General features: G+C 36.6%; 1 protein-coding gene across 1 annotated transcript in view; it reads left to right on the top strand.

Moving 5' to 3' along the window:
- Positions 1–22056, top strand: part of ITGA8 (integrin, alpha 8) — a 296933-nt gene that overhangs the window by 38748 nt on the left and 236129 nt on the right. The window contains exons 3-8 of the mRNA XM_006872605.1: positions 1219–1319; positions 6974–7097; positions 12857–12918; positions 14364–14409; positions 18739–18864; positions 20112–20156. Of these exons, the coding sequence (XP_006872667.1) occupies positions 1219–1319; positions 6974–7097; positions 12857–12918; positions 14364–14409; positions 18739–18864; positions 20112–20156 (504 nt within the window). The remainder of the gene's footprint in view (positions 1–1218; positions 1320–6973; positions 7098–12856; positions 12919–14363; positions 14410–18738; positions 18865–20111; positions 20157–22056) is intronic.

Here is a 22056-nt window from a genome sequence, read left to right as displayed (position 1 = left end):
AAACTCAGTGATTTTCTATTAACATGTCAAAATTCAAATTTTAGGTTTAGATGGAGTGTGTATAATTTCTTCTTAAAATAAAACAGTCTATAGTTGTAAGTATGCTCAACTGAAGGTTTAATTACATGTATGTTTTGGCTTCACTTAATAGGAATTAAAAGTTCCGTTTTTAATGCATTTAGTGTAGAGTCAGAGAAGAAAAATAAGGCACATAACAAGGGAAACACATGCAAATAAGATGCCATGGTACAAATAGGTTTAGAAATTCACTAGCTATTATTGACAAAGCTCCAGTTGGAATGATGTGACAAGAACCATGTGGGAAATAAGTTGTCGGGGAAATCGAGAGTGAAATAAATGATATCTGCTTTTTATTAGAACCTGAAGTGTGCTATAATTGGGTTGGATTTCTACCCAGCTGGCCTCCCGTGATTCTGACATCTGTAAAGTGTATATAAAGCTGTTTTAGGAGTTATCTTCTGTGGCTGCATAGACACATGTAGTCCAGTTAAAAACCAACGTCTTCATCCTGGTTCCTGCTTAACTCATGCTGAGAATGCATGGTGCTTCTTAGACCTGAGACAATTGCATGTTCACTGTTAGAAAACATTTGGAATTTCTGTAGAGTAGTTATAAATGTTCGGTCTTACACTTATACAAATCAATAGCTTACGTGTAGATTCAAGTTTACTGTAGTCCACGGTAAGTTTATAGTACAGTTCATCTCTGGAAATGTGAAATGCAAAAAAATTTTCTTCTTTTAAATATGAAATGCCATATCCAAATAGTATTTTTATTTCATCAACATTTTTTTTTCTGTAAAAGCCGTCTGATAGCTTAGACTTAACAAAAGGAAATCCAACTGTAATTTTTAATGTACATACTTTTTTTTCTTTTTGCTCATCAATACCATTTTTATCATGTCGTGTCTAAAATTGCAGAAGTCTGCTTCTAGCTACTTAGTATATTTCATTGTAATCGTTGTCATTCATTACACAAGTATATCACTATCATAAATATAATTGTTTTATAATAAGGTTTAATAACTAATAGATCACCTTTAACCTTGTTTTGACTAAGTAAAGAATATCTTACTTATTTTTTACCTTTTGCATTTTCATATACATTTTAGCATCAGTGTGCACAAATTCTTTAGAACCTATTTTAATTGACTGCCGTATTTTACCATTCATGAGCAATTCATATCCTTCTTGTCAGACAACAGAAAGATCCGAGTTAATGGAACCAAAGAACCCATAGAGTTCAAGTCCAATCAGTGGTTTGGAGCATCAGTGAAAGCACACAAAGGAAAAGTTGTGGTGAGTATGAACTGGACATTTGTGGTGTTGCTTTCAAATTCTCTGTGCTCTAAACTGTTTGAAAACTCATCTTTACAAAAATCCCTACCTGTAAAAACATGTCTTTCAAAGATAAGCTTAGAGCTTAAAATGAAAAGATCTATTTTACTGATTAAAGCTATAGGAAATAAAACATGCACAATATTTTTTAAATATTTGTAAAATATCCTAGAAAGAAAAATAAAAACTAGGTATTACAAGCAAGATAACTATTTTTTGTTGCTTAAGATTGATTGAAAGAAACGATGAATTTCAACCAGACAAATAGGACTAATAATATTCCAAACCTGTTGCTGTTGAGTCGATACCAATTCCTACTCATAGTGACCCTTTAAAACTGAGTAGAACTGTCCCACAGGGCAGTCACATCTCTCTCCATGGAGCTGATGGTGAGTGCAAACTGCCGACTTTATGTTAATAGCCAAAGCTTCACCACTTTGACGCCACAGTTCTCAAAAAATGAATCTACTTTGGTATCATTAACCCTTTTCAGAATTAAAGGTTGTTTTCTTGTATTTTTTTTACTTAATGCATGGGTTTCTGAGTCCATTAATACTTTCTGAGTAAAAATTTTACTCCCAAATGGATGTCTTTCAGCTTAAGATGCTATGACTTTATGGTTCTGAACAATGATATGTCTTCAGTTATTGAAAAATAAATCATGGTGTTAAAATGATCGCAAAGTATGTGATTATTATTATTACTATTAGTGTTGTTGTTGTTGTTAAGTGCCATTGTGTTGGTTCCCACCCATAGCGACCCTGTATAGGGTTTCTGAGGTGCAGTTGGTGAGATTGAACTGCTGACCTTGCATTTCAAACGGTTTAGCAGTCTGGCGCATTAACCCACAGCGCCACATCAGGACTCCAGTAGTAGTGTGGGAGCTTTTTAATTGATTGGTTCTAATTTTTCCCTACAACAACAAAGAAATAATTTGACTTTGGGATATGTTTAAAGGTGTTTGAATTATGACTTAATGAAAGTAATTACATAAATATATAGGGGAGATGCTTTATTTGGTCTTGCAGTTAATCCACTAAAGAGAATCTGACATAAAATAGAGATAGCCTATTCTAGATACAAACCAAACACTTACAATATACTCCCTCTTGTCTTGTATTTGCATTAATGTAGTGTTCGGATTACAGAATTAGTTAAAAATAATAATAATAATAACCTTTAGTGATATATGAAATGAATATTAGTGATAAGGCACTTGGTCACTAACCAAAATTTAGCATTAGAATCCACAAGCTTCTTTGCAGAAGAAAGACTGGTTCCACAAGATTAGAACCTTGGAAACCCAATGGGGCAGTTGTACTCAATTCTCTAGGCTTTCTATGAGTAGGAGGAATTGGCTTGATGGCAATGAATAGTGGGCAGTGATGTATGACTTGTATGAATTAGTGTTGAAGCTAATTTCATCTAATAACTGGGGTTAAAAATTCTTTTTGAATTCTCCATTGATTTTTGAATGTTTTGAATATTTATATATAACATATAATTGTTTATTTATTCTATATTTGTCAAAATCTTCAAATCATTGAAAATATAGTAATATACCATCTTACAATACAAATTAGTTTTTGGCATCTTGCATTTTTAAAATTTTGTACTAGGAATAAGAATAGTATAAAACTCTATTTCAAGTTAAGTTTGCTTCTTTGAGTGTCCAAACAGCATAACAAAGAATGAAATTCAACCCTATGTGATATCATCATTAGAATCACAAAATGTTGTCTCTGAAATATCATCTTGACTCTCCATATACTGTGTGCACTTATTTGGATTAGTTCAGAGCCAGGGCTTAGAAATATAGTATATTCCTGTGAGACAGAGCAGATATAAAAGGGATAGTGTCTCTTAAGCTGACAGTAGACAAGTACTGAAGATCATTTTCATGACTTTCAAATGTCCTGTGGTGAGAAGGAAGGGGCAGCCATTTGGCAAAGTATGGAGCTTTTAGGACTCAAGTACACTTTCTGTTTTTCTTATTAGAACCATCGAGTGGATTGATAAACCAGATCACTTGGCAGTTCACTTAAGGGCTCTGAGATAAGAGAGCCTAGATGAATTAGAGTTTTCAGATATTGGTCAAGACTTTGTAATATATAGGGAGACGGACTATTCCATTCCTGAGAAGTCAAAACGAAAGAGCTTAAGTTGTAGAAGAGTGATTTACTTGGGGATTAGTTATGTTTGTTAAAAGTAGTGATATTGTTAAGTACCACGGAGTCAGTTCTGTCTCATAGTGACACCCTGCACAGGCTTCCCGAGGCTATAAATCTTTACAGGAGCAGAACACCTCATGTTTCTCCCACAGAACTGCTGGTAGTTTTGAACTGCTAACCTTGAGGTTGGCATCCTGACTCGTAACCACTATACATTGAATTAACTAACCTTAGACATATTTGAAATCATGAAAGAACTATAACATTGGGATCTGTCTTCATTCAACGGTTGACTAAAAAAGGTAAAACACACAGAGCACTTGATGTAGCAAAACCAAAGTTTAAAAAGTGCTTATGTGTTGCCTCTCTCCCTCCTAGTGAAATTGGTGCCTCTCAGTTTACTTAAAGAGGATTTCATGTTTGTCCTTGCGAATATGCTCATATTAGAGTCTAAGCATCCGAAGAAGCAGCTAGGGCATTTTGAGCAAACACCACATTTTTCTTAATGTTATTTAAATTAACTGTAGGTTGCTCAAATTCCAGATGTTAGGCAAAATAATTTAGAGAATACTTTCCACCACAATATATTCCTACAGTGGCATCATAAATATTGTTACAATTATAAGGCCTAAGTGAGACATCAAATAAGTTTCTGATATGAAAAATTATACATCATATTCACAGAGACATACAACTAACATAGTAATTTGGTATAGTAAAACTATCTTTTGGTTCTTATCTACGGGGTATACATGAAACTAAATTAATTAAATACATTTGATCCAACTTATTTTTGAGCAAATTGCTAATGCAAACTATTATGTAAAATTTGTAAGTGTTTAAGCACACTCTAAGAGATGCTACAGCATGCTCCCAAATGTCTGTTTACTATGTGCCATTATTTACCATACTAACGTAGTGGTTACAAATCGGGCTGCGAACCTTAAGGTCAGCAGTTCGAAACTACCAGCAGCTCTGCGAGAGAAAGATGAGGCTTTCTGCTCCCGTAAAGATATATAGCCTCGGAAACCCTGTACAGGGTCGCTATGGGTCAAAATTGATTCAACGGTACATAACAACATACAGGTTGGTAGTGCAGAGGGTTACATGTTGAATTGTTAACCCTAAGTCAGCAATTCAAATCCACCAGTCACTCTGTGAGAAAAAGATAAGGCTTTCTTTCCTGTTCCTGTAAAGATTTATAGCTTTGGAAATCCTATGTTGTGGTGATGGTTATGTGCTGTGGAGTCGGTTCTGACTCAGCGATCCTGCATAGGGTTTCTGAGGCTATAAATCTTTACAAGAGTAGAAAGCCTCATCTTTCCCTTGCGGAACCACTGGTGGTTTCGAACTGCTGACTTTGAGCTACCAGAGCTCCCTCCTATACAGGGTTGCTATGTATGAGTTGGAACTGAACCAACTCTGACAGTACACAACAAAACAACACTATTGGCCTGTAGAATACGCTAACCCCAGGATTAACAGTTCAAACCCACTAGACACTCAAGGTGAGAAAGATGAGGCTGTCTGTTCCTATAAAGATTTGCATTGTCAGAAAACACCATGTAGGGTTGCTTTGAGTCAGAATCGACTTGAGGCCGTGGGTTTTTATATTTCCTAAGAACCCTTGACCGTTTAGTGGGTTGAGCACTGGACTGTGAGCTACAAGTCTGGCAGTTCAAACTCATCAGTTGCTCTGAGAAAGATAAAACTATCTGCTCCTGTAAAGATTTATAGTCTCAGAAACTCTGTGAAGTAGTTTGACCCTGTCCTATAGGGTCACTATAAATCAGAATTTGAGAGCAGAGGGTTTGGATTTGGATTATACGTTACAGGAATTTGCATATAAGTATTTCATCCCTAGTCCTTTGGTTTTTTGGCTTCTTAGAATAGAGAAGGCATTTATGAAATAATTTAGATAACCTCAAAAAAAGGTCTATCTGAGGTCTTTGGAATTTTTCTCAATAAATTTCTTCATAGCAAAGAGAGTCATTCAAAGGCATTGGTTTCTACACACATAGTGTTTAATGTTCCTTTAATGACTTTCTGACCATCTTTTATAAAAATAGCTAAAATAGGCATAGGACTACTATCTCTTGCCTTAAGTATGCTGTGATTCAAAACCATTAAATGAAAAATAAACTCAAGAACACTGTGATTAGGGTGCACTGTGTCCAAATGGAAGTCATTATTTAACAAGCCATAAATTCACCTTCATTGATAAATCAGAGAAATCAACAAAACAAAGGTTTACAAATGTCAGCGTCCTCTGATTGAAAATAAGGTTTTTGGTTTTTTTCTTAATTAACATGAAGATTAGACAAAGAACAGAAGTTCCCCTTATTTTAACATTGTTAAAGTCATCATTTGTTTTTATGGAAGTCCAGCTTTTAAAAAAGAAAATGTGTGTTCCTTTTAGGACCTATTTTCTTTTGCTAGCTTACATTTATTTAATATTTAAAACTGATTTCCTTGCATATGTTTAACTTATTTGGATTTTATAGTACATTAAGTGAATTAAAAACTGGCCTTGGAAGTTTCATTAACTCTGACTACCAAGGTACTCATTAGCATGCTGCTGGAAGCCAATTAATTCACTAATTTAGCATAATTTGCTATAAATGTATGTACATTAATCACAGTTGAAATAACATCAAAGTATAGTATGAGGAACCTACATTTAAAAAAAATATTTGCTTCATATCCTTTAAGGTGACTATTATTAGAAAAATTTTAAAAACAACAAATATTAGTGAGGATGTGGAGAAATTGGAATTCATATGCATTGTCCGGGAGAATATAAAATGATGCAGTCATTATGAAAACAGTTGGGCAGTCATTTTAAAAAGTGAACATAGAATTGCCACCTGACCCAGAGATTCTACTCTTAGGTATAATATATCCCAAAGACTTGAAAGCAGGGATGCAAACAGATAACCGAAGCTAATTGCAATATGATTCATAGTATTTAGAAGTTGGATACAGCCTACGTGCCTATCAACAAATGAATGAGTAAACAAAATGTAGCATATCCATATAATAGAATATTACTCAATCATAAAGAGAAGTTCTGAGACATGCTACAGCATGGATGAACCTTAAAAACATGCTGAGTAAATTAAGTCAGGCACAATGAGGACAAACATTGTCTGAGACCATGTATATGATATCTCTAGAACAGGCAGATGCATAAAGACAACCAGGGGTTGGGAGGCAATGGAAGTCGGGAATTGTTTCTTATAGAATATTGAGTCTCTGATTGGGATGATGAAAGACTGTGGAAATGGAAAGTGATGATGGCTGTACAATGAGGTAATGTACTTCATGTAACTGAAATAATGGTGAAAATGGAAACCTTTTTATTTTCTATATTTTACCATAGTAAGATAATATGTATGCATATATACATATTAATATCTATGAACTTTCATTGATGTTTAATAGGCCTGTGCCCCTTTATATCACTGGAGAACTCTTAAACCAACACCAGAAAACGATCCGGTTGGCACTTGCTATGTAGCGATTCAGAATTTCAGTGCGTACGCTGAGTATTCTCCTTGTCGGAACAGTAAGTGGTTTTTATTTCTTGAAACTGAAAATCAGCTCACAAACTGTTCTATTGCAGACAGGTGTGCAGTCAAGCTTAAAGCACCATTGATAAATGATAACGTTACGTGGAAAAAAAGATGAAGTAAAGGTTATTGCCAGTCTTAGAGAATGTCTTGCTGTTGCAAAGTCACAGAATTCAACTGGTTCTCTTTTGTGTTTTAGAAAGTTCTTCCTTTCAGATAATCTGTGGTGGGACTTATGAGTTCCTTACTTTAGGCCTTAACTCTCAGTTGCTACTCAATCAAAATCCAAACTCTGCTGCCTAAAGAATGCTGACTGCCTACTTGTTAATTGCAGGCATGGTGTGTTAATTAGTTTCATGAACCTGAGGTCACTTTAGATGTGCTTCCAGTCTAGCCTATATTGTCGATGGCTGCTGCTTTCTTTGGTAACTGTGTATCACAATTAGCTGCACGATATACTTTCCTTGTTAAGGTGTTTAATCCCCATTTTTCAAAAAGTGTCTGTACACATGGAGTCCCAGTCTCATTTGGCAGTTACGGGAATCTTCCAGGGAAGCATCCATTAAAGCAAGCTTTTAATTGCTTCATCTTTGTGAAGTACTCAAAGACTTTGCAGTAGGATTTTAAATTTTATCTTATTTACCAGAGTTCTTTGGGGCACTCCCCCAGTTTCCTACGTGTAATACAAATCATTGGAATGTGTTGGTAAGCAACCAATGGATATTTATACATATTCTAGATAATTCACAAGATCCCGTTGGGAAAAGATGTCTTTAGAAAGAACTTTCTAGTGACTGATTTCAGACTACTGATTGTTTCCATTCAGTCTCAAATTAATTGAATTGTTAAAACTATAAGTTAACTTTTCTCATTTGACATGAATATATTTAAAATTCAAGAATATTTTAGGCAAGATAATGGGAAAATATCAGAAATGGAACAATGAAGATAAAGTGAGTTAAAGGTATTAGTGAGTTAACAAAAAGGCCATTGAGATTTAGAGTTCTGAAAGGGATGTGGGTGGAATAGTTTAACTGATGGTTTCTGGTTAAGATTTTGGCAAGGAGATTATGACTTTCTGTTTTAATATACTGAAATAAATCAGATGCTGTTTAGCATCATGACAAATGTCAGATGAAGAGTTTGCAAAATAAGGATTTTTTTTTTTTTAACGTAGCTTTAAAGTAGTTCTTTTTAGATGATGACATTTAATTGCTTATTCATGCAACACATGATTATTGAGCACACTGAACATTATTCTATATTCAGGGAATAAATTACAGAATAACAGAGCACAAATGCCTGTCAGTGAGGAACTTGCATTCTGGGGAGACTGACAACAAGCAAGCAAACAAATAGGTTCCTAAATTCTGGTGTGGTGCCATAGAATAAGTATTCGACCTTAAGGTCAGTTTGAACTGTAAGGTTGGTGGTTTAAATTCACCAGCCACTCTTTGAAAACTCTATACAGGGTTGCTATGAGTTGGAACTGGCTAGACAGTACTTAACAACAACAACAAAATACAATGTCAGTTATGGAAATAAAGATATAGCAGGAGTGAAGAGTGGCATGCACTGGGTTGGGAGGAGCTTAGTTAGACAGGGTGATGGAAAAGTCTAATTTATGAAAAGACTATTGGACAGAGACCTGAATGTAGCCAGAGGAGGGGCTTCCCGGGCAGTCAACAGCCCAAAAGAGGCTTATTTTATGTCTTGCTCTCCACAAGGGATGACCCTCCTGAGCAAGGTAAGACTTTAGTATTATTATGCTAAGGAAAAAAGTAAAGCAGAGGACTAACCAATGAAATTCTAGATTTACTCAAAAAAATTAATGGTAAGTCTGCGTAGTCAACACTGATCTTGTTTCATTCACTTAAATGCTTAGCCAGATCATGTTTCCCAGGAATTGCTGAAGATACTTCCCCATAACAGCAAACTAGAAAGGCAATAAACTTATTCTTCACATGATTTCTGCCTTGACTATATATCATGTACTCCCAACTCACATCCTGAGGAGGATCACTTATAAAACTTGCCACTGTTACATGTTCTGCCTTTTTTGACCTATCTGGTGGGAAGGCTCAGGTAAAAAGCAGCATACAGAGTTTAGACTAGTAGGGCAAAAGCTGCAGTGTGAGTGTGATCGAATAGCTAAACAAATGTAAAGTATATTTGTATTGAATTTTATGTAAATCTTAATAACAGCAATCTGCAGTGGGACATGAGAATGCCAATTTCTCCACTCTTTATTTTTCTAGATAATAGAACAGCTAGATAAGGGAAAATGGAGCTTCTGTGGAGTTGAAGAATAACTAAATAAATTGCCAATTTCCCCTCCAACTCTAGTGAACACCCACAGTTTTCATATATTCATAGCATCTCTCTTAATACCAGTACTTCTTCCTCCTCAAATCATCAGAGGAGCAGACTTCCTGTCATGTCTAATAAAGAGTTCACAGTTCATTAACACAAAGCCAACTTGTTCTTGAACATACGGCCAACACCACAGAACTGGAACATCAGCAATATTATTTTCAAAAGAGAACCTAGAGAAGCACCTCATGGTAACACCACACCACAAAGCAACGGTGTCACAGGTCCTGTAAGCACCATAGGAGTTCATCAGTTCATTCATATTAATGGCATGAATGCAGCTCTATGGTCATTCATAATTCAGATGGGGGATGGCTTGAACACTAACTTCCATTCTTACAAATAGTAGTTCTGGAAGCTTACAAATAGTAGTTCATGGTCAGCATAATTCCCGAGAGCCCACTCGGGGACATACCTATAAAGTTTATAGACGGGCTAAAATTATCTATGAGGAAGAAAGATGCCTTCAGCTGCCACCATCTACAATACAAAGAGGAGACAAAAATCACTTTGTACAAAAAAAAAACCTTTGTTCTTTATTATCATTGCTCCTTAACCTACACACAGATTTTGGTTATTTTCTCAATGAATTTTATGAAAGAAAAGATATAGCGTTTTCTTATAATTTTGTCAGTTTCCTGTTTTGAGGCAAAGTCTCGGTGTAGTGCTGCAGGATGAAGCTGGACCCCAGGGTTGGTTTGAACCACTAGATCGGAGGTTCAAACCATCAGCTGCTCCTCGGAGCCTATACAGACTCCTATACAGGGTCGCAATGAGTCAGAGCCAACTCAACGGCACTTAACAACAATATCTATGTCAAAGAATGACCACATTCTTTTCTTTTGAATAAATTACAATATAAGTAGAAAATCTGAGTTGAGTTTTTAAAAGATGTGTGCATTTAAAAAAATTCAGTTTTCCAAGTTACACATAGATACTTAGTCATATGTCACATGTTCTAATAGATTTCTGTAAACATATAAATATATACACACACTTCTAGAAAGCTGCCACCTAAACATTTGAGGCTACATAGATGCATGCTTAAGGAATTTTATAGAATACATAGCTAGAGACCACAAAACATAACTATAAATAAGAAACAAATTTTGTTAAAACATAGTGCACGAGATAGGAAAATATTGCAAAAAATTAAGGGACATCTGGAAAGAATGGATGACAATAGAGCTAAAATTAACTAAGCACTATGCGAAGTAAAGAAGGGTTAGAAGGCGTTCGAGGAAAGACCAGCACCATTTCAAAAAGCTGCTGGAGCAATCACATGCTCAGCCTATAAATCTCTCCTCTGATGATGGGCCTTTCTTTTCTTTTCCTAGTTCAGCTTCCATGCAAGAATATCCTCATAAGAAAGGAGTGTTTATTTCCATGTTCATATCTCACTGTGAATGGCACTGTAGAATGGCTCAGTTTCCCTGTAGTGACCACACTTCAGTTATTTAAGTGCTTCAGAAGTTGTAATAACTCCTTTAAAATACAAGTTACAAGTACTATCCAGTTATTTCTGACCCTAGATAGGTTTCTGAGACATAAATCTGTTTTTATATTTGCATCAGCAGATAGCGTCATCATTTTCCCGAGGAGCAGGTTGGTGGGTTTGAAGTGCTGACCTGTTGGATAACAGCACAATGCCTAACTCACAGCGCCAAACCTGCAGCGCCACCAGGTTTCTTTTAAAATACAAGTTGTTGTTGTTGTTAGTGCCATCAAGTCGGTTCTAACTCATAGTGACCCTATGTAAGGTTCCCCAGGAGTGGCTGGTGGGTTCTGACCACTGACCTTGCTGTTGGCAGTCCAGTTATTATTCTACAGCACAAGTTAAAAGTAGTAAATACCTCATCATAATATCCTAGAGTGTTTATGACCATGTATTTAGAATCTACATATGAATCTCTCAGTAGTTTAAAAATATGTATAGTAAATTCCTCTTGGATGTTCAATTAGTGAATTATATTGGATGGAATCCAAAATAAACCATTACTGATGAGTTCTCCGTTTGTGAACACTGGCATTGCAATGTCCTTAGGAGTTTAATCATGACAAGAAGTGCAATTTCAATGTTTAATGTTTATCTAATTTATAATAATAGAGTAATTAAAAAGAATGTTCTGGTGTGATGCTATAGGATCAGTGCTAGGTCAGTTTTAACAGCAAAGTTGGCAGTTCAAACCCACCAGTCATTCCTTGGAAACCCTATATGGGGTTGCTAAGAGCTGGAACCTACTTGATGGCACTTAACATTAATCAATCACCAGTTTCGGTCAAGTTGATTTTGACTCATGGCAATTTCATGTATGTCAGAGTAGAATTACGCTTCATAGGGTTTTCAATGGTAGAATTTTCAGATCACAAGGCCTATCTTTCAAGGTGTTTCTGGATGGACTTGAACTTCCAACCTCTCAGCAGTTGAGCATGTTAACGGCACCATCTAGGCCTCTAACCTCCTAATGTTGTTTGTCCGTGGAGTCAGTTCCAACTCATAACGAGTCTGTATAGGGTTTCTGAGGAGCAGATGCTGTGTTTGAACCACCAGCCTTGCAGTTATCAGTCCAGTGCTTATCCTACAACACCACACCAGGACTTACTTACATGGTGGTGGTGGTGGTGATGTGCCATGGAGTCAGTTCTGACTCAGAGCAACCCTGCATAGGATTTCCAAGTCTGTAAATCTTTAAAGGAACAGAAAGCCTCATCTTTCTCTCATGGAATGGTTGGTAGTTTCAAACTGCTGACCCTGAGGTTAGCAGCGAGACTGGTAACCGCTACGCTACCAAAGCTCCTAGGACTCCCATGTTGTTTGTTGTTGTTGTTAAGTGCCATCGAGTCGATTCTGACCCATAGTAATCCTGTATAGGGTTTCCAAGGAGCGACTGGTGAGCTTGAATGGCCGACCTTGTGATTCAAACGATTTTGCAGTCTGGCTCATTAACCCACAGTAGAAACCTTTATCAGAGTTTCCAGTAGAAAGTATCTATGTAGATGATGACATTTATCTCTTTCTCAAAGCCTTTCTATTAGGAAGGACATACCTGCTTTCCTTCAGTAAGAGCGGACAAAGCTTAGGCACACTACCGCACTTGGAGAACTTGGAACATAACTAAAAGATGGAAATCTTATTTGTTGTATGAGTTGTAAAGCCCAATATAATAGCCCCAAGGGGCATTATTCCTACTGATCTTACTGTAGTGTCACATTGATAGTTAGGATAAGAAAATAGATGATAAAATGCTTAATAAATTTTGGGGAATGAATTTTGAAGATCAATATAAGACACATATTCATCATAATAATTTTAGAAGTCTATAGAGAAAACAACAGGAAAATACTGAATTAGTTATTAAAATATATTTTTTGATTTTTTTAGACAACGCTGATCCTGAAGGCCAAGGTTACTGCCAAGCAGGATTTAGTTTGGATTTCTATAAGGTAAATTTTTTGTTTTTTAATTTTGTAATTTTTATTTTGTCTGTTTGATATTTTTACCTTTGACTTACTAACTCTTACCAACCACCCTAAAAAAGACCTTTAAGTAAGTATCTAGCCTGTTTCGACAATTTTCCTTTAGTTTTTCTTTCTGTTTTCATGCAATTTTTATTAAAGTAAGACATACTGATATATACAAATGGTAACTTACTAAATACTACAGAAATACATATAAGGAAGAGACTGTCTTTTTTCCCATCCTTTATTTTTAAATGAAACTCATAAAAATTCACTAAAGAAATTTGTTTCTAAAGAGATCATAAGAATTTATAAACTGTCCTATCTTTTACGTGAAATTAAATAGATATTACTGTGAAAACCCATATATTCTTTCATAAAATTAAAAGCAGACGTGCCTCATAAGAATAAAGGGGGTGGGGGGGATTCACCAACATATAAGGAGTTGCTTTATTCTGCCCTTGCCTATTTTGTTTTGTTTCTTTTCCACTGAAAGCTAAAGATGCTGGGTATGGAAAGTGAGGCTCTAAGTGGAAGAGAAAATGTTTATGTCTGCAAGTCTGGAGTTTTTGTTCTCTCTCTTGAGGAAGGGATGGATGGCAGATGTATGAAAAAAATAGGCATTGCTATGGCCTTGAGATAAATTGGAACCGAATTTTCTTTTATTGCATAAGCTTAAAAGGCCATGTCTGCTAAATTGCACAGCATTAAACATGTAGATGTTTTGTTTACCTGAGGCAATGCCAAAAAACTGAATTTATATATTCTCTAAGGGGAGAAGACAAGTTCCCTAAATTGAGTCCAATTAAAATTATTTAACATGATAACACACTAAAGAGATAAATATAATAAAGGAAAGAAAGTAATTCACCTGCATAAATAACTCAGATTACAGGAAAACCAAACCCACTGCCATTGAGTCGATTCCGACTCACAGTGACCCTGTAAGACAGCATTGAAATGTCCCATCGGGTTTCCAAGACTGCAAATCTTCACAGAAACAGACTATTTGTTATTGTTGTGAAGTGCCCTTGAGTCAGTTCTGACCCATAGCGATCCTGTATAGGGTTTCCGAGGAGTAGCTGGTGAGCTTGAACCGCTGACATTGAAGTTCAGACGGCTTTACAGTCTGGCGCATTAATCCACAGCACCACACACCAGGTCTACGACTGTTCATAGGACAAATTGTTAGAGCAATGCTTATTAACAATAAGCTATAACTGGCGATGTGGATTAATGCGCCAGACTGCAAAGCCGTTTGAATTGCAAGGTCGGCAGTTCAAGCTCACCAGCTGCTCCTCGGAAACCCTGTACAGGGTCGCTATGGGGTGGAATGGACTCTAGGGCACTTAACAACAACAACAACAACATAACCCTTTAAAAGTGTTATCCTGCCCTCCCCCCCAATTATTGTTGTCTTTGTTTTGTAGAATGGAGATCTCATAGTAGGAGGACCTGGAAGTTTTTATTGGCAAGGTATGTTTTGCTAGCAAAGAAGAAATGTATACTAGTTGTTACTAACAGGGAGCTGGAGCAGAAGTAACATCAAATGTTAACTTTTAGTTACTTTAATTTTATATCCATATTTATTGTTTACAAAATGAAGGAAGCACTATTTCAGTTTATATTTTATTTTGTAAATGATCATTGCAAATACTATTGAAACTTAACAATTCATGTATCCAACAAGTGTTTGCTAAGGATACAGCGTGCTTTGTGCTACATTCTGAGAATACAATAGTAAATAAAAACAGGCTTTGTTTCCATCTTCACAGAGGTTTGTATCTGATAAACAGGCATTCACTGAATATTCACTCAAGTACATGAGAAACTCCCAGCATGATACTGACTATGAAGGAAAAGTTTACATAATGAGACCATCTCCAGGGTGGCTACCTACAGGTGTGTGCTTTATGCATTGAACATTGACCCAGGTGGAGCAGATCTGTGCTCTGCTTACACAGTGATGAACCTGGTGTAGGACAGCATCTGCCGAGAGAAGTGAAGTTTTCTAATTCTCAGCAGCCTTAAGGTCATCTAGTTAGGAAGGAAGCAAGTTGCCCTGAGCTGAGATCAGAATCTTAAGTAAGAATTAACAAGGCAATGAGGGGAGGAACTGTGTGAAAATATGGTGAGAATGTTGTTGTTACCGTGGAGTTGGTTAAGACTCATAGTGACCCTGTTGTACACAGTTTCTTAGGCTATAAATCTTTACCGAAGCAGAAAGCCTAATTTTTCTCTGGTGGAACAGCTGGTAGTTTCAAACTGCTGACCATGAGATTAGCAGCTCGATTCATAACCACTATGCTACCAGAGGAAGGCAATATGCCCAGAATCATGAGAGCACGGGGAGGCTGGAGTGGCCTGGACTGAACAGGCTAGCAGACCAAAGGGTAGTTGATTTTGTTTTTATGCTGTGAGTAATACAAAACTACTGGTGATTTTTAATAGTTTTAAAGCATAGTTTTTGCTAACATAAGACTTTGTTGTTTGTTGTTGTTGAATAATAGAAAATCATTGGAGACTTTTATGCATGGTGTGCTGTGACTAAATTTGTTTTGCAAAAAGTACTTACATTATAATATTGAAAATGAATTCGAAGTTGGACAATATCAGTGACTTAGTTATAAAGTTTTTATAAGGTCAGAAACTATTTATAAGTGCATTGGAGTCCTAGTGTGGCACTGTAGGATAAGCACTGGACTGCTAAGCATAAAGTCGGTGATTTAAACCCTCCTCCTGCTCCTTGGAAACTCTATATAAGGTTGTTATGAGTCGGAACTGACTTGATGGCACTTAACAACAAGGCAAGCTAGTTTTGAGGTCAGGTGGAGGTGTTTGCATTGTAGCAAGGTGATGTTATGTCGTTGTTAGATACCGTCAAGTCAGTTCCGACTCCTTTCAACCCTACACACAACAGAATGAAATACTGCCCAGTCCTGCATCATCCTCACAGTTGTTACTGTGTTTGATGCCATAGTTGCTGCTACTGTGTCAATCCATTTGATGATGGGCAGATTGAAAAGAGGCGACTTCTGAGAGATATTTTAGTGAGAAAAGAGCCCAGATGATGGGTTGGATATGAGGGAAAGGAGAATGTCAAGGATATTTTTCTGATATTTACAACTGGGTGGTTGTAAATGGGTGTCTCTCACTGACCAAGAGAGCACTTGAACAGAACCAGTTTGGAGTGGGATAGAGAGGGAAAGATAATAAATTTGCTTCTGGATATATTAAGGTTATAGATGCTGAGAAATCCAGGAGTTTTTCATGGAAATATTTAAATGTATGTGCTTGAGCTTATAGAGTGGAATCCTGGTGTGGCACTGTAGTATAAACACTGGATTGCTAACCACAGGTTGGTGGTTCTCTGAGAAACATTGTGTATACTGACAAACACTCAAGTAATACAATCTGTACTCATTTTAGTGAGGTTTTCTTTATTCAATTTTGCAAAATTGGGCTCCCAGCCCCGTAGAAAAGGTCAGATGCGCTGCATGGCCACTTGACAAAAAGTTTTATTGACCTAACTCGGAAAACCCCCTCCTCCATTTCCCCTTTACTGGGTACTCTGGAGTTTACAATCTTTCCCGAAAGTCACCTACTAGCCCCTTCAGGGAGCATTCTCATCTAAAGTTAGTTTTATCCCGTCCCCATGAACTTCCCCTACTTCTTTGATGGGTGTATTCTTATTTTAAAAGTGTCTAGCAGGTTAAGCTAACCCCGTCCTCTTCTCAGAGTTCCCTTTTGCCATGCCAACCTGCTATCCCCAAGATATCCTTGATTCTGAAGATGGACCACTCCAACAGCTCTTTCTAACAGTTCAAACCCACCAGCTGCTCCTTGAAAACTCCATCCAGGGTCGCTGTGAGTTGGAACCAACTTGATGGCATTTAACAACATCAGGAAGCTCAGAAGATATCTGGTATCTAGACTGAAATATATATTTGCTTCCCTTACATATTGATTATAATTAAAGTCATGAGTATGGATTGAATGCCTACAGAGAACATAGGAAACTTAGACTGAATTTTGGCTGTAAAGTTTAGGCTAAAGTAGAATCTGAAAGGTGATGATTGAAGAAGGATGAGTTTTTTAATTGGAAGAGAATTGGCTATGTTTAAAAGTCAGTGGGGGCACATCCAGGAGAGGGGAATTTGTGATCGAATCTTAATATACATGTTCAGTTAAGTTTAATGAAGACATATCTAGTTATAACATGAAATAATTGTTCAGTCTTTAAATTGCTTTTACAAATGGATAAAATGGTTTTAAGCAACAAATGGATATACATTAAAATTACTTTTATATTTAAAAAGATGTTCTCCTAATTTACTTGAGTAATGAAAATGTCACATAATTCTTTCCTTAAATTGTAAAAATTATCAAATACAGATGATTTGATAAACATGAGCCCTATCAAGTGCAGATAGGAGAATTTAGCTCAGATAAATAAATTAAAATTTTATTTCAGGGTAATTATTACAGTATTTATAGAGGTAGATAAAACAAGCAAAGTAGGGGATAGGATACTATTCTATTTTAATCTAGGGCTGAAGGCCAGAGAATATTGGCAAGCTCTATAGACTTTGCTCATAGATTCCTGCCTAAGTACCCCTGTTTTAGTATGGAAGTGATCACTTCAGGCAGTCACTTGGAGTATTTATAACTTGGTTTGCCAGTGTTCTCTTTTTGAACTTCAAATAGAACAACTGTGGGAATTATGTGGGAATCCCAACAAATAATTTGACTTTAAAATTAATAATAAATGTTATTTTAAACATTTAAGACTTTTAAAAGCCATTCTCCAATTTTTCTCCCATTGATCACAGTTTTCCTTTAGATTCTCATGTGGAATCTGGGAACACATGAAAATTGCAGAAAAAATTGCTGGCTATCTTTTAGATACTTGCCTACCCAAATACAATTATATTTCAAAATTTCCAGTAATGACTTTATTGGGGAGATATTAGCCAAAGTTCTTATATCCACATTGGTGGCCATGGATTCCTTTTTGCTGATTTCTGGATCCTACTGAACCTTGCTGCTTTCCGTTGTCATGATGTCATGTCCTATATATACACTTTTTTGGAGTCCTGGTGAGGCACTGTTAGATAAGCACTGGATCACAAGGTCAGTTTGAACCAAAGGCCAACAGTTCAAACCAAGCAGCTGCTCCTCAGAAACCCTGTACAGTGCCAACCTGATGACACTTAACATCATATGTATACATTTTAGCATAAAAAGCAAATGACCCAAGGATTGTGTAATTCCTTCCTTTATTTTAGCTAGTTTATTTTCTAATCGATTAACCAAGTGAGTGACTTGAATTTTGCACAGCATTTGTAATTTGTGGGAACACCAGTCATGTTAGAATGCCAATGGTGACCTTGGGTCTAATTCCAAATATCTTACTACCCAATTATGTAACCTTAGAGAATGCATTCATATTCTTTGGCTCTCAATTTCCCACCTATAAGATGCTATGTTTTGACTAGATGATCTCTAAGGTTCCTTCTAGCTAACTTATATTACAATAAAAACTTAATCACAGAACTTTTGCCGTCAAGTTCTCTATTAGTTCATCTTTGGTCTTCTGTCAGAATGGAAAGCTCCACCCAAATTTATTGAATTGATTCCACCTTGCAGTTCTACTGGCATCTGGGAAAAATCATCATCTAAAATGTAAACCACTGCCTGATGATTTTCAAGGGAGAATGTACTATGCAGGCATCCTAGGTCAGCCAAGGATGGGCTTACCTGTTGCAGTCATTCCAATTAATGTACTAATTTGTTTTAACACAGGTCAGGTGATCACCACCAGTATTGCAGATATTATTGCAAATTACTCATTTAAAGATATGCTAAGGAAATTGGCTCAAGAGAAACAGACAGAAGTGGCTCCTGCATCTTATGACGATACTTATCTTGGTGAGGATATTTTTGGCTTCTCATAAGATAAGCATATTAAGTTTATTCATTACTTGTTGCTGTTATTTCTGTTGCCATTGAGCAGGCTCCTACTTAAGTGAGCTTCTGGATAACAAGGAAACATTGCCCTGGTAGTATTGACTTCTTATGTAAATTTTCTTACCTGTTTCAAGCGGACTTCTTAATTGTCTGTAATATTTTTAAATAAGACTATTAATCCAACTCTGATGTATGAACTACAACAGTCTCTTGCATGTAAACTATCTCACCAGAAAGAGATTCTATGTAAGGAATCCTGGTGACACAATGGTTAAACACTAGACTGCTGGCCAAAAGGTTGATGGTTCAACACTATCCAATGACTGTAGGAAAAAGACCTAACCATCTGCTACCATAAAGATTATAGCCACAAAAACCCTACAGAGCAGTTCTACTCTGCCACATGGGGCCATGATGAGTCAGAACTGACTCAGTGGCACCCAATAGCAGAGCAACAAGAGATACCATGTGACTTGGTTTGAGAAAGTTCATGGAACAAAGGAATGAAAAGATATTGCCATTTTCAACAAGGACAATATGACAGCAGCTTTTTCTAGCTCCTAGAGCAACAGCAAGAGATTTTCCAGTTGTTGAAATGTCATCAAAATTTATTATGCTCAAACTACACAGTGTCATTTCACCACTGCTGCTTCCCACATTTGGAATCCTAGTGGCAATTCAATTGCTTAATGAATAACAAAATTTGTATTTTGTTTTGTCAGCATATCTGGCACATCACTGTATAGCTCAGTGAAATCCGTCGAAGGCCTTCTTTAAAGGAAGTAGGGCACAGATCTTTATGGTGATCTATAGCAATAGCAAGCCCTGAGCACAAAGGGAATCTTTCAGAGTACCATGTCTGCTCATGATAAATCAGCAATTTTTAAAGTACAAGAGCCACCAGTTGTACTTTAGGGTAGACTGTGAAGCATTTGTGCTTTCAAAATTGACCTTGAAATCTGGTTTGGTTGCTATGCTTCTACTAAAGATATGTACTAGCAGACTGATTATCCTTCCAGGATTTCGTATAAAGCATTCAAATATTTTTTTAAAGTGTTTCCCTCTATAGATTGCTATACTTTCATAATGTTTGCAGAGATTTCTGAACAAAGTTGTTCTATAGTAGTTCTTTCATTTTTCTAGCTAGACATACTCATCTATCAAACCTTCAAACCTGTGATTAGTTTTGTTTTATTTTTTCAAAACAGGATACTCAGTCACTGCTGGGGAATTTACTGGAGACTCTCAGCAAGGTGAGTAAAACCTGGAAAAATGATCAAATGACTGAAAAACTCCTTTCTAAATAAGTATGCATATGTAGAATCCCAGAAAGTAAATGATAATGTATTGCAGAAACACACTGTGGGACCACTTTGATTGTTATGTCTCAAAGAAATTAATAAGAATCAATACTAATCTCTATAAAATCTAGTTAAGCAAGAGAAAATTGGCAGAGTAGCCCACATGTTATTATATATATGTATACATTTGTTGTTGTTGTTAAGTACCGTCAAGTTAGTTCTGAGTCAGTGCGACCCTGTATAGGATTTCTGAGGAATGGCTGGTAGGTTTGAACTGCTGACCTTGCAGTTCAAACTGACCTTGCAGTCCAGCATGTTGTTGTTGTTAAGTGCCGTCGAGTCGGTTCCGACCCATAGTGACCCTGTATTATCCTGCAATGCCACACCAAGACACTCTCTCTCTATATATATAGATAGATAGATAGATAGATAGATGTATCTATCTATCTATCTATCTATCTATCTATCTATCTGTATCTACAAGAGTAAACAACAAAAGGCACATTATTAGGTACACATCAAATGTGAGTAACCAAGATCCTTCACTGTGATTTTTTGGATCTCATATTTGACAATGTTCAAAAGTAAACTTACACTTACATGAAATATCTATAATAGCACATGCATAGAAAGCAAAGTTTACTAGTGGTTTCCAGGGGTGGAAGAGAGGGGAGAAGGGGAAGTCATTACTTAGGAAGCACTAAAATTTCTGTTAAAAGTGTTAGAAAAAAATTGGATGTGGATAATGGTAATGGTTACAATATGCGGAGCCTGATTAATGTCACTAAATTTTACATGTAAAAATTGTTGGAATGGCAAATGTTTTATACCACAATTTAAAAAAAAACAACAAAGACCACTAACCACCCCCACCCAATTCTAACCTAATATCCCAATATTATTTCTCTTTTTTCTTTGTACATGTCCAAACCCAAAATGACAAAAGCTAACTGCTCCCTGTTCTCATATCTGCCCCTCACTCTTTGTCTTCTGTATTTTGCTTTGACCATCTTATATATTCAGAAAGCCTCTGATTCTGTATTCATCACCATCTTCTAGTGTCCAAATGTTACTTTTTTTAAACAGATGAGGCAGCATAATCCATTCATGCCTTTGATCTAAAAAAGTAATAATCAGACTGGCTGTTGTACGGGGTTTGTTTGGGGATGCAGATAAGAGACGAGTGGTATTCTGTGTAGTAATTTTATGTCCATATCTAGTTCCTGGAAGGCAGGGTCTGTGTATTGTTCTTATTTATCACCAACACAAAAAGTAGACCATATTTTGCTTATACAGATGGGAGGCAGGCTGGTACCAGGAAATGAGTATAGTCTTTGGAGTTAAAGCCTGCCCACCTAGGTTTAAGTCCTGACTTCACTACTCTTTGTCATGAGAGTATGATGACTTCTCTGATGCTGTTTGCTTCTCTTTAAATGGTGTTGTTGTTGTTGTTGTTAGGTGCCATCGAGTCGATACTGACTCATAGTGACCTTATGCACAGCAGAACAAAACACTGCCCAGTCCTGGGACAACCTCACTGTCGTTGCCATGCTTGAGCCCATCGATGCTGCCACTTGGCCAATCCATCTCGTTGGGGGTCTTCCTCTTTTCCTCTGACCCTTCACCTTACCAAACATGATTTCTGTCTCCAGTGACTGGTCACTCCTGACAAGTTGTCTGAAATATGAGAGATGAAGTTTGGCCATCTTGGCCTCCAAGGAGCACTCTGGCTGCACTTCTTCCAAAACAGATCTGTTGGTTCTTTTGGCAGCTCTTGGCACTTTCAGTATTCTCCTTCAACACCATAACTCAAAAACATCAATTGTTCTACAGTCTTCCTTATTCACTGTCT

This window comes from Chrysochloris asiatica, unplaced genomic scaffold (assembly GCF_000296735.1).
Source record: "Chrysochloris asiatica unplaced genomic scaffold, ChrAsi1.0 scaffold00206, whole genome shotgun sequence".
NCBI lineage: Eukaryota > Metazoa > Chordata > Mammalia > Afrosoricida > Chrysochloridae > Chrysochloris > Chrysochloris asiatica.
The sequence above is the reverse complement of the archived record's forward strand: the minus strand, read 5'-3'. Positions and strand labels throughout refer to the sequence as shown.